Here is a 13,751-nt window from a genome sequence, read left to right as displayed (position 1 = left end):
ACACAATAGATCAATAAAGAAAAATAAGGGTACATAATTTTACACCTTACCAGTAAACTCAATTAGGGTTTGGAATTCGACACCTCTTAGTTCTACGCTAGTGTGTGTTATTAAAATTGATGGCATTCACTCATAATATCATAGCTCTATAAATTAAAAACTGTGATGTCAACATCAGACAAAAGTTTACTCATGTATAACAAAGGAGTCGATGTACATATCCAAAACAGTTGCAAATTCTGATATTTTAAATGCCTAAATTCTTCAATTTTAATATTATAAAATTATTAAATTTTTACCTTATTTATAACTATAAAGATTTATTATACAAGAATATAAAATCTTATAATACTTTATTATAAAGAAATAAAATCAAATTAAAATCATGGAAATAGGTATTAACAATAACATCCTCTACTCAATGAAAGGAAACAAATCTTTTGTGTTCTTCAGGACTACATTTCCTCCGACAAAAACTTACTCGATCAATTAACATTCAAATGTAGAGTCAAACAAATTTACCTAAATTGAAACAAAAAAATATAAATTAAAAAAAAAACTTGGATTGTAATGGAGGTGGATATTCTATAGTAAACCAAATAAATATGATGTCTGACAAATAATATGTAAATAATGGGTGGGGGACGAAATGATTCTGGAACCGATTTTAAACTTATCTCCATACTTAAAATCTCAATTAAGAAAATTGGTTTGCGCCTCCACGTTGGTTCATCTGGATAGCCAGTTACAAAGGTGGAGATTTCTACTGGTGAACTAAATCAGAATCACCTCTCTGGATCACATCCAGAGTTGTAACTCAGGAATTTATACCCACCCAAGGCTGACTTGCCTTTGAAAGTCAAATATGGAAGGTCTTTTAAGAAAAAATTCACCGTCTGGTAAATAACAGAGAACGCTCCACTTGGATCCAGTGGGCAGCTGCTTAAAAGATAACAACGAATCGGAGCATTTGGAAACACCCAAAAACAACAGAACTTCAAAATTGAGGATAAAACACAAGCAAATAAACTACATTGCCACTCACAACATTAATTCTCTAACTCAACCCGGCAAACTAAAAACTCGAACAGACATAATGGACAAACAAAAAATCCTAATCACAGGATTTCAAGAAATGAGAAACACTGATCAAGAGCTGTTTGAATCTCAGGGTTACAGAATTTACAAAGGAATCGCCGGCAAACGTGTAAGGAAGAATTGCCCACAGTTCGGAACAGGATTTGCAATCAATCTTAAAATAATTGACTCAGTCATAGAATTTAAGTCTTACTCCCCCAGGATTTCAACCTTAACCCTAAAATCAGCCAATAAATTCTACACCATAATAAATGTCCATGCTCCCACCAATGACAAAAACAACCTTAAAAAAGATAGAGAAGAGATGGACAAATTCTGGGAACTTCTTGACCAAACTGCAAACAACATAAATAAGACCCACACCAAGATTTTAATAGGGGACTTTAATGCCCAACTTGGTAAAGAATGAAGATATCGTGATATTATCGGAAAATGGCCTGCCCAGAAAAAACTAACAAGAACGGCCAAAGACTTGTCGAATTTTGCAGAAACCATAATATGATCTCAAAATCCACCTATTTTATGAGAAAACCAAACAAATTGAAGACTTGGAAACACCCGGATTGGAAAAAAGGAGAATGGCAACTCGATCATGTTTGTATGGACCAGAATTATCACAAGGAGATTTATAATGTTAAAGTCTTGAGAGGAACAGATACTGGATCGGACCATTACTTAATTAAAGTTAAAATAAAATTCACCCCGCATAAAAAGAAAAAATCCCAACCTAAAAACAAAAGAGCTTATGATCCACATAAATTAATAAACAATGCCATCTTTGAAGTAAGAACTACAAAAATCAAATTAACTAATAATTTAAAAGAATTGACACCCCAACTGAAAGAAATAACTGAAGAACTAGCCCCTATAAACCCAAGAAAAAAACACCAATGGTAGAATGAAGAATGTGACAAAGCATTCGAAGACAGACACCGGGCTTAGATCAACCACCAAACCTGGAAAACTGAAGAATCTTACCACGAATTCACCAAACAAAGGAAAATAACTCAGAAAATTATAAGAGGAACCAAACGACAAGCCCAAAAAAACTTGATTCAACAAATAGAAGAAAGTTCCAAGAAAACCAACTCCCGAAACTATTATAAAATTTTTGGTCAGGCTCTTCAAAGATATGAACCACCCACCATTATGCTGTGAGGAAAAAAAGGAAATATGGCCCACACCAATAAAGAAAACACTAAAATTTTGGCAGAAACCTTCAATAGACTCCTCAACTGTGACGACCCCCAGAGCTTTTTGAGATTGACACTGAAACTCCAGTTAAAACTTCACTGGTAACTATCAACCTGCCAACAATTCAAGAAGTTCTCACAGCCTTAAATGAAATAAAAAACTACAAAGCAGGCGGAGAAGACCAGCTTTTCGCAGAACTCTGGAAACACTCATCAGTTTATTCAGTCAAAACTTCCCTACATCTATGCCTCATGAAAATATGGAACAAAGAAAAACTTCCAGAACACTGGATCACAGCCCTCATTCATCCATTATATAAAAAAGGGGATAAAACTAATCCAGAAAACTGCAGAGGCATATCTCTCCTGGATTGCACATACAAAATCCTGTCGAGAATCATATACAACTGATGCAAAGATCAACTTGAACTGGAACTTGGGGAGTACCAAGGAGGATTTAGGCCATGGAGAAGTTGCCCGGAGAAAATAATATCCCTAAAACTTATGATGGACTTATATAAAAGACGAAAAAACAACTAATAATCATCTTCGTCGACTTTAAAAGGGCCTATGATTGTGTACACCGACCATCCATGCTGAATATTCTGAGAAACCTGGGCCTTCACCCTAAACTCGTAAACATGATAAAATTAACTTTAACCAATATCCAGTCCACAGTGAAATTCAGAGGTGAACTCACTCGACCCTTCTCCATAAGAACTGGATTGAGGCAAGGAGACGGCCTCTCACCACTCCTTTTTAACTGCGCCCTCGAATTTGTCATGAGAAAATGGTATGAAATAAATCCCAAAAATATAAAAATTGGTACTAAGAAAAACTCCATCACACTAAACTGCCTGGGATTTGCAGATGACCTCGCTCTTTTAGCAAATAATATTCAAGAAGCCAAAACACAAATCATGAGCCTTCAAAACCCAGCACAAAAAATAGGGCTTCATATCTCTTTCGAAAAAACTGAACTAATGGCCATAGATCCTCTGGTAATAGAGCACATTACAGTAAACAATCAGAAAATTAAAATAGTAAAACAATTTAAATATCTAGGGGAAATAATAACTTATAATTTAAATGAAAAAGTGACATGGCAAAACAGGACAAATAAAATGATTAAATCCCAAAAATTAACTTGGTCAACATATAACAAAAAATGCCTTTCGAGTAAAACAAAACTTAAATATTATAAAACTGTAGTTCAGCCAGAAGTCACCTACGGAAGCGAGACCCTTTTCAAAATCACTCAGAAAAACCGAATTGATAAAATTCTGAAAATAGAGAGGAGAATTGTCAGAACATGTATCAATAAAAAATACCAAAAAGAAGGCCAATGGTGGATTGTGCCAAATGAGGTGGTTTATCGAGAAGTAGAGCCTGTTACTGATACTATGCGGAAAAAAATAATCTCTTTCTTTGGTCATCTCATAAGGACACCGGAAACAAGACTGTCAAGAAATATCATTGAATAGCTCTGGTTCCAAAAGCTAGAAGTAGGATGGATCAAAGAAATTAGAGAAGATATGAAAGAATTGGGAATTTCCCTGACTGACCTATAGAATAAAACTGGAAAAATTACAAAGCTAAAAGACAAAAACATTAGATTTAAACAAAAGACAGACAAATGGCAAAATACAACGAAGAGGGTGTTTACAGATGAAGAAAAGAAAGCAAGATCTGAACGGATGAAGAAATACTAGGCAGCTCGGAAGAGTAAAATAAAACGCTTTTTTCAGAAAAGATCTAACTAAAATTGACTTAAGTGGTCCCATGTTGGCCATAAAAGCATAATAATAATAATAATGGGTGGGGTAAACTGAATACCAAAAATCTAAATGTTACGATAAATTTCTTTGCTGAACGACTGGATCAATTCAGTTGATATTGTATTGCAACTGGATTTATAGCCTTTTGTAAAGCAATAAATTCTTAACACAAAAACAAAACTAGAAATATAGCTAGCTACATCTCAACTTGAAAATCCCAAATATAAGACAACTGTTCAATATAAATGACAGTCTTCAATTCCAGATTTGATTAACATGGTAGTTAACCTGTACCAAGACAAAACTAATTTGCATCAAATATTTCTGTAATGTAAATTACCAGGAAAAATGACGTATGAAAGAATATTAAAAGAAACTGAGCAAATAGTTGATCATTTTCATTGATAATGATATTTAATCCTTTAGAACAAGTTATGTTAACTATTCTGGACTTCTTTATATTCCTATATGCAGGTAAAATCTCATTAATCAAGATTACATGAATAACATGTAAGTTTCTTTCCACTTATCACCAAAAAATTTACAATAACACACTTCATATATGATAGTTTAATAATAGCATATAAAAGAAAACTGGAATGATCTAGTTAACATTTTTTTTCTGGAAAAAAAGATAACTGAATATTTAGCAAATTTTTTACCAATAATTTACTGAAGGTACAAAATTTCACAAAATAACAACAGGATAAATGTTTTTACTAATGTCTGTCAATATGAAACACTCTACAGCCTTTTGTCTGTAAAATGCTTTAAACAGGTAAACAAAATGTGATACAAAAATGTATCAGGTAAACAACTGCTATGATGACATATGCACTAGTAATATGAAAATTAAAATGACCTGACCACAAAGAATGCAAATTTAAAAAAGCACTAAATTTCAATGGTGCTGTGAACATTTATGATGTGCAAACAAAAAATAATCGCTATGGTGAGTGGACAAATCATTTAAATTACAAAAAAAACTAATATATGCAGAAATTCTTTTAAGTCATGTTGAGGAATTTTTTACTACAAAGCCAAAACATATCGGTCATCAACATTTCAAACTCCTGATGAAGAGTCAATACTCTTAACTAACAACAAAAAATTTTACTTGACAATAATGCAGCATTTGAGTGAGGTTGTGAAAAAGATTATTCAAATTTTTGGGCCAACAATTCGAGGCTGCATACAAGCCATTACTTTATCAATAAATTTTTAGCAAAATTGATAACTGTTCTTCCTCAGTTCTCCTACTCTTTGGCTTGGGTTTCGTGGACTTTATCAGACAAAAAATACTTTTAATGGGTATAATTTTTAATCAGTAGAAAGATTAATAAAAAGTTGCACTGCCTTAGGGACTCTTCCATAAAGAGAATTTTAGAAAGCATTCCAACAGTGGAAATGACACAAACAGTGTACACTTATAAGATTTGAGCCTGAATAACAAGTATGTGTCCAAAAGTTTTTTATTTTCTTCAGTTTCTTTATGAACACACTAACAATCATTTCTGTATAATTGAATTTGTAATTTAATATCCAGCATCATGCAAAGATAGCGAGTACTGTATGGTGGGTAAAATATTAGCGATTTCCACATAAATAGAGCTCACCAGCCTATATCACACAAATATAAAAATGTGTGTGTGTGTAATGATTTTAAAATGGTCAATCAAAATTAATATCATGTGCCGATAATAAGTTATAACAATGAGCACACTCCAATCTTCTTACACACAACAGTATCTAACAAACCAATTAACACCTACTATAAAACTAGCAGGGATTCAACAATTGAACATAAAATTGTAAATTTCTTAGTAAAACTATTTATATTCTGTATTAAAAGTAACTATAGAAAATAACTCATTGTGCTTATTTTAATAAGCAAGAGTTAACTAACTCACTGGGTGCAAAGGGTTCATTTCATTTTTGAGTGTACTGGTAAAATGAAAAAAGTTTATAAAAATGGTCTAAAACATATATATTAAGGACAATAATTTACAAAGCAAAAAATATGAAATATTTTTTATAAGAAGCAGGTAAAACGCAGTTATATAATTTAAATAATGTACACAAGTGAAAGCACGTAGTGATAAATTCAAATTTGCTAATTAAATATTTATAACTTACTGACAAACATTGAGGCTCACCTTTTAACATCTGGATCAGAGTGGGGTGTCTTTGGGTTTGTATTGTTTCTATTACTGACAGTGTTTACAGTTCTCTGAACAGGTTGTTTTGCACCCGTTTCAAATTTCTGCTGTAGAGAAGCAACATTACTTGACTTACTTACAGGTTTTATTACACCTGATTTTACATCAGGTTTGTTATTACTAGATGTATCACTACTACCTGGTGCCGATTGTTTGATAACAGCAGTCTTTGATAAAGGTTGTTTTGTTTTAACAGGTACTACTGACCCACTGGATTTTACATTGGGTATTACAACAGGTTTGGGAGCTGGTATCGGAGTTCTACCTGTCCTAAATGAACTTATTTTTGGTACAGTCTTAAGAGATGCAGGATTCTTAACATCTGACTTATTTTCTAAAACCTGTTTTGATCCAACATGTGCAGTTTTTATGACTAGATCCTGCTTAGATGAAGGTAATGAGGATACCTCAGCATTATCTATTTTTCCACCACCAGATACCTTTTGTTCAACAGGACTTTTTACAGAAGCTGAACCCTTAACTCCTGCAAGACTAGCAGCTGATTTAGGTTGAGCACTAACATTACCTTGTTTCTTAACACCCTCTTGAGCTGATTTACTGGATGTAACTGGAATAGAGATATTATTTTTATTTAAAGTTACAGATGAAGACACAGGCACTTTTGCACTGTTTAGACTAATTTTACTAGGATTGTCATTTGTATTTATCCTTCTTAAACTGCTTTCTTGAAGCATTTTATTCACGTTATTTGGCATAAACCGATTGCTCTTGTTATCTGATAAATTAGATGCTGTTTGATTAACAGAATCATTTTGTAATTTTGGTTCAGTAGGGGTTTTATTATAGAGTGCTGCAAACGGTCCATTATTTCTCTGCAGGGAAGAACTATATGGCTTATAACTAGGAGCTGATGCATCTGGAACTGAAGGTACATCAGAATTATTTTTACTTTCTGTTTCAACAAACATTTTTGGTCCTCCACTAGTTTGAGATGCATTTATAGGACTTAGATAACCAGAATTGGAGCTATTAGAACTTGCACACGATTTTGAAGCAGAATTGAGTTTATCATAACCTTGCCATGGAGTATTTACATAAATCTGATTGGATTTTGTGTCGGACAAGTCACTATCAGCAATAGTGATTGTAGATGAAGTTTCATCATCATTTTCTTTTTTTCTTTTTAAAGTTGAAGTAGAATATATAGAGTCTGTATTCCTTGCCTGTATTTCTGAAACAATTTCTCCAAGCAATCCCATAGATTCACTGCTCCCAGTAGACACAGTATTTTCTAAAGCTTTTGGCAAGTTGTATTCATTTGAAGGTGATGTATGCTCTAATTTCTTTGGTAAAACAATCTCCTTTCTTTCTCGGCGATCAGTAGGGCTTTCTTCAATAACAGCATATATATTATCAGTAGCACTGTTTGGGCTTTCTTCATCAATATTTGCTAGTGGAACTCCATTTTCTGTCAGCATATTTAGACAGTCATCATAAGTATTTTCAATCTTTCCAGGAGTCTGATACCCTGGTAGACCAATAGAAGGTGGTCTTGGTGGTGGTGGTGAGGTTGGACGTGCCGCCACTGGAATGCTGGTAGGTCTCTTTGCTCCAGATGCACGCATGGAACCAAAACTATGAATGTGAGGTTTCTTATTTTCAGAATCTCTCATACTCTGTGCTCTCATGACTACCACTTTGTTGCTACCGGCTGGCAGTGCTACACCAGAAACCTCTATCTCTTTCTGAGGAATTGGATTTGATATTTCTAAATTTCTAAGTGTATCACGATCTAGTCTGTTTATTCTTAAACTTCCACCAGATACATTATCTTTTTTTATACCATCTTTCTGATTTCTGGCCATAAATGATGCAATTCGTGTAAGAGCAGGATAACTTGCATCTTTAATTGGTTTTCCTGGCTTAATATCATGAGTTTCTTCTGGTATAACAGGTGATGAAACTGGTCTAGATGGTCGTATTTCAGGAACTGATGGTGCAGCTCTAATAGGAGCAGTACTTAGCAATTCTTGTGCTGTACAAGATGTAGTGGCATCAAGTACAGGAGAACTTATAGCAGGTCGTGTAGGTACAGCATTTGCTGGTGGCAGTGTTGGTGGCTCATGGCTGTTTAAAGCCAAACCAACTGAAGTAGGAGGAATTTTAGGCGCGGGCCTCACAGGTGCAACAACTGCAACATTAGATGGCACTTTTGGTGGTGACACGGGTTGAGGAGCCGGTCGTGTTGGGAGACATGTAGCTGGCATTGAAGATGTCGTAGATGATGATTTAGCTGGCAAAGGTGTGATGCTAAAACCTTTGAACTGACCAAGAAGATTATTCTGAAGGGAGGTTATAGGGCTGTCATCACAAACATGCACAGGTGGTGATGACTCTGAATGAGGTAGAAGAGATGCTCTTGAATTATCATTGATCATATGCCCTGACTTCGGGCCATTATCACTGGATCCACCCCTTGGATGAAGACCACTGGAAGACTTCTTCTCAATGCTGGTCAAGCAAAGCGAAAGAAAAGAAATTTAAGCATATCATATGACACAAAAATGATAAGATATAAACATACATAAAAATTAACAATTCTCTGACACAAATACACATACACCACAACTTATTAAAATCCATCACACATTCTCAGCACATTTTAGAATTATTGAAGCAAATATTTTATTATCTGAAATAATTTTTATCAGATAATGATAAAGCACTAAGGCCAAAACACAAATTTTAATCTATTAAAATAATTTCATCACTACAAATATGAGACTATTACTGATTTTACATTGCTAAAATTCATATATTCTGGAAATAAGTACAAATGTAATAAAACAATAAATATATTAACTCAAAAGATTTAAAAACGACAATTTCAGCTTTAAGAATTTTTTTGTACTCTTAAAAAGTAGGCATAGTTAGTTAAAAAAAAAATATGGCTGGAACCTATCAAAAAATGATCAAATACCTCTTTTCCTGGCTGAAAGAGGATGAATGTAACTGCTGATTCTAGCAAAAAAGTAACCCTAATCATAACACTAAAAATAAAAAGGAAATGCTGCATGAATTTTTGGGTAAAAATTATAAGATTATGGCCATAAAAATTCTTTAATCTAATACTGTCAAGTTCTTATTGTAGAGCTGTATAAAATGCAATGTATCCATAAGCAATCTACACCTTCATGTAGAGATGAATAACTACACCAACCAGTCACAGGCAAGGGAAGCTAAGAAATATATTGACACATTTTATGTTAAGGCACTAGCCTAATCTTCATTTCCGGTAGTTGTTGCAAATAAATTATAAAAACAGTCCTGTAACTGCAGGTTTTAACCATACAAAAATTCAAAATTTTACATACAGGTTGTGCGTTTTATGGAGATAAAAAATCTATATGAATATTTTTGGTTACTCAAGAATCTCTAAAATTAAAATAATTAATTAATAACTCAGATCTAAAGGCAAAAAATAAATAAAACATTTTTTTTTGTTTTCATAAATGCTAAAATTACTGTGTAGAATGAAATTACTATAGTACACATGTTTCTGTAGTGAATGATTGGAGCAGGGAAACAAGAAAATTCAAATTTTTGTAGGTATTTTTTTATGTTATTCAATTTTTTATTTTTGAAAAAGAAAAACAATATCAGCAATTTTTTTAAGCATACCACTAGAAATCATGAAAACACGCGCGCATATAAATCACACACAAATCTTCACTATAATACAACCTACATTCAAAAACTCAGCTTTACAAAAATTCAGTTTTACCAAAGATTATTCCAGAGGAACTGGAATATAAATATTTTTAAGTCATTACACAATTGTGAATAAACTGTTCAGATTAATAGTTGGTCTACCCTCTGAGAGTGAAAATATGGTGTAACTCTCTCGATCAGCTCATGCAGCTTAAAAAGACATAAATGTAGTTTACCCCATGGGTGTGTAGGAAAATGTATCAATGATTTAATTATTTGTGTGAATACAATAAAATCTGTTTACATCTTGATAGTCTTGCAATCTTCTTGGAATTAACAGCTAATTAACAGTTCTTTCTAAAATTACAATGTTTTCAACTTACTTTCACATGTGTTTGGAAAATATTTCATATTTTTATTTCCTTACTCATTAACTTATTTTTGAATTTCCAATCATTACATGTGTATCTACCTGATTTTTTTTTTGACAGACTATAAATAATTATAATTTTATCATTCAATCAGCAGTAAATAACTACATATAATACACTTTAATTGATTTATTAAAAATTTATTTTTTTATTAATATTTTATTTTTTTACTATAGAGTAGAATGTTAACTAAATATTTTTTACAGAGAAATTACATGTAAACCAAACTTGTTATGATGGCCACAAGTCTTTTTGTCAATATATTTCATAACAGCATCCCCTAATTTACTCATACAAAAAAGTAATTTTTGTTGAAAGTTTCATCAGCTTTTTGACCTTATTCAGTATATCAGTATATTAAGCTGATTAAATATTATTACTTAAAAAACAGACACAGGGAATAAATTTTAAAAACATATTACTAAAGATGGAATAAAGAAATTAACAGTATTAAAGGTAAAATTTCAAATAATACATCCAAATCAATTTTACACCCTATTTTAATTCTGATTATCAATCAGTTAACATAAGATTCATATATAAGATGTTTTATTACCTTTGGTTCAGATAAAAGTTTTAATTCACTCGCTATAAACTTTCTGAAAAATTTCTAAATAAATATCTATGTAGATATGATTCGATGTTAAATATTGAAATCACAACTTTTACTGATTTAAAAATTTACATAAGCAAAAATATGATTTAAATCTACACCCTCTCAAATATCAATTATTTGATAAATATAACTAATTAAGCTGTTGAAGATGAAAACAAATAAATACTGAAATAAACTATACACGAACAAATGAATCTAACTAAAATGGCAGAAATAATCCTTGGTCACCAAGCATTATTGCTACATATGTTTGAAGTACTGACAAGAAAATTACTGTTCAATTTTCATTGTTTCTTCTACACACAGAATCATGTTCTATAGTATGCACCATAGATAGTCATTACAGAATACAAAAAAATACCAGGTAATAAAAAATTGTCATAAAAATATTATATATAACTAAATTTCATACTCATCATGCAAACCTTATAAATAAACTACTCATTTTAATTGTTGAAATAAATACAAGCTAAGCAATATATGGTACAGTTTACATGCACATTCAAAAGAAGCACAGAAAAAAAATAAGAGCAAATGCAAATATTTATAAAACACAAACTTCAAGTTTTTAGTGTAGCAAGTAAAACAAGCATCAGGAGATTTTATAACAACAGTGTAAGATCATTTATCGTGAGCTATCCATTCTTTGTTCAATTAAGGAGCAAATTGCTATGAACAAAAATAAACTACATCTATGGTATCTATAATAATAATTCTTAATTTGTTTTGCTGTTAATTAGAAAAAATCAAATTATTACTTTAATTATTTTAAAATTAACATCTAGGCTTATTACTTATATGCTCATTAATAAAATATTTAAATATTTCTTTTAGGATTCATTAGCAATATTACAGGACACTTGTGGAAAGGATAATTCGGTATTGCATTAATAGAAATACAAAGATGTTTCTTTTCAGTAGAAATATGTATAATAAAGGATACTTAATTTTATAAAGCTTCTCATTCATTAGAGGTGGGAGATTTGTTCTACATGACCCAGTGTTACATGTAATAACAAAAAGGGTTTAAAAAACATTAAGTAATGTTAAGTTGAAAATGGCCTAAAAATTTGATCTATTTTCAGTAAATAGCAAACAGAATGGACAAAACAGAGCAAAACATTCTATATTCAAAAAAATTTGGCTGTATAACAGAGCTGTTAAAAAAATTTATTTAGACATTTTACCAGAAATAATTTCAAATGAAGCAACATACGATAAAAGTATCCTCCAACTAAACTTTTAAAATAATTTTAACCTTACAAAAAATTTCATAAACATATTATATTAAAATTGTAGAACAGTATGAAGTAATTTAATAAATACCACATAATTGTAATAAATATTTTTCACAATGCTTATAATCTTTCTCTAACCATGAAAAAACTTATTTCAATTTGCTGACGCATTCCAAAAATACTTAACTGGCTAAAAAAAAAGTTACACAATAAACACTGAGGCATTCTTAAATCACTTAAGTAATAAAAAAATCTTCAGCTTCTTTTTACTGTGGCAATTAAGAGGTATCAAAAAATTTCATCTATAAGAACTACTTAACAGCGGTCCCAACAAAATAGCAATATTAATCTGTATCATGTACTACCAAACATGAAACTTGTTTTAAAACTACTTAAAGAAATGTCAGAATCTCCAATATTTTCTGCATAAAAAAGATTCTCTTTTCCTGCAGTTTTTTCTTTACAATGTCAAGTTTAAATAAATTGTACAAAAAAAAATCACAATGGTTTTTTTGTCTATTAGTGTCTAATACTGAATATTTAAAGTAGTTACGCAGTGTAACACTTTAATTAATCAATGCAATTAAAAATAAATAATTAAAAACAATCGTTATAAATAATTATTTCTTAGATATTACAATAAACAGTACAAAATAAGTGCTGATAAACGTAATTAGAACTGATTACAAAAAGACATTTAATAACTGTCATGACTATTCTGTCAAATGAGCAAATATGTGCTCTCATGTAACACATAGTACTCACTGTTATATCAGTTTTCAAAATCATTAAATGATACCTATTCTTCAAGTGTCATTTTTTGCCAAAATACTGTAGATTTAGTTTCTAGATTAAAGTTTGTGTTGATAAAAGATATAAAAAAAACAATATCTGATAAGTCAAAAATTACTTGAGCTTCAAGCAAAACTTATATAGTTGGACCTTTAACGAAACAGCAGAAATATGTGGAACCAACCAAAAGGTTTATAAAACCAACAAAATTATAAATTGTTATCTCTACCTATTCCTATTTAATGGATGTTTAAAGTTGACATGACAAAACTACCAAAAAACCTCAACTTTTTTCCTTTAATGCAGGAAATAATGAAACCAAGGATGATAGTCAAAAGTAGCATATTTTTTTATACAAAATATTTGCAGATTCTAACAATGTTTTCATTTTTATCACATAATTTTTTTTTACACAGAAAAATGATTACATAAGTGTTATTTTTAATATCATATGCTGCAATAATCAAACTAAATTTATCAGAATAATTATTTAAGAACTGTTCATCTTCACTGGATGAAAATTACAACAAATTAAAATTTCTACAAAAGTGAGCCAAATCATTTGACTTGCTTGACTATGCTTACTTTAAGTCGTATCTTTAAAAATTTAATTAATTTTTGTATGTTTTTAATTATAATTATTTAACTTGGAAATTGTTTTACTATTTTAAAATCACAGTTACATACTGATACTTATATGAACTGTGGAATAGA

The 13,751-nt window shown here is 31.0% G+C and overlaps 1 protein-coding gene across 1 annotated transcript in view; it reads right to left on the bottom strand.

Annotated features, from left to right (window-relative positions):
* Nucleotides 1-13,751, bottom strand: part of Meltrin (disintegrin and metalloproteinase domain-containing protein meltrin) — a 216,279-nt gene that overhangs the window by 7,244 nt on the left and 195,284 nt on the right. Inside the window, exon 18 of the mRNA XM_075382115.1 lies at nt 6,226-8,760. Coding sequence (XP_075238230.1) covers nt 6,226-8,760 — 2,535 coding nt within the window. The remainder of the gene's footprint in view (nt 1-6,225; nt 8,761-13,751) is intronic.

Source organism: Lycorma delicatula, chromosome 1 (genome assembly GCF_047948215.1).
Source record: "Lycorma delicatula isolate Av1 chromosome 1, ASM4794821v1, whole genome shotgun sequence".
NCBI classification, from domain to species: Eukaryota; Metazoa; Arthropoda; class Insecta; order Hemiptera; family Fulgoridae; genus Lycorma; species Lycorma delicatula.
The sequence above is the reverse complement of the archived record's forward strand: the minus strand, read 5'-3'. Positions and strand labels throughout refer to the sequence as shown.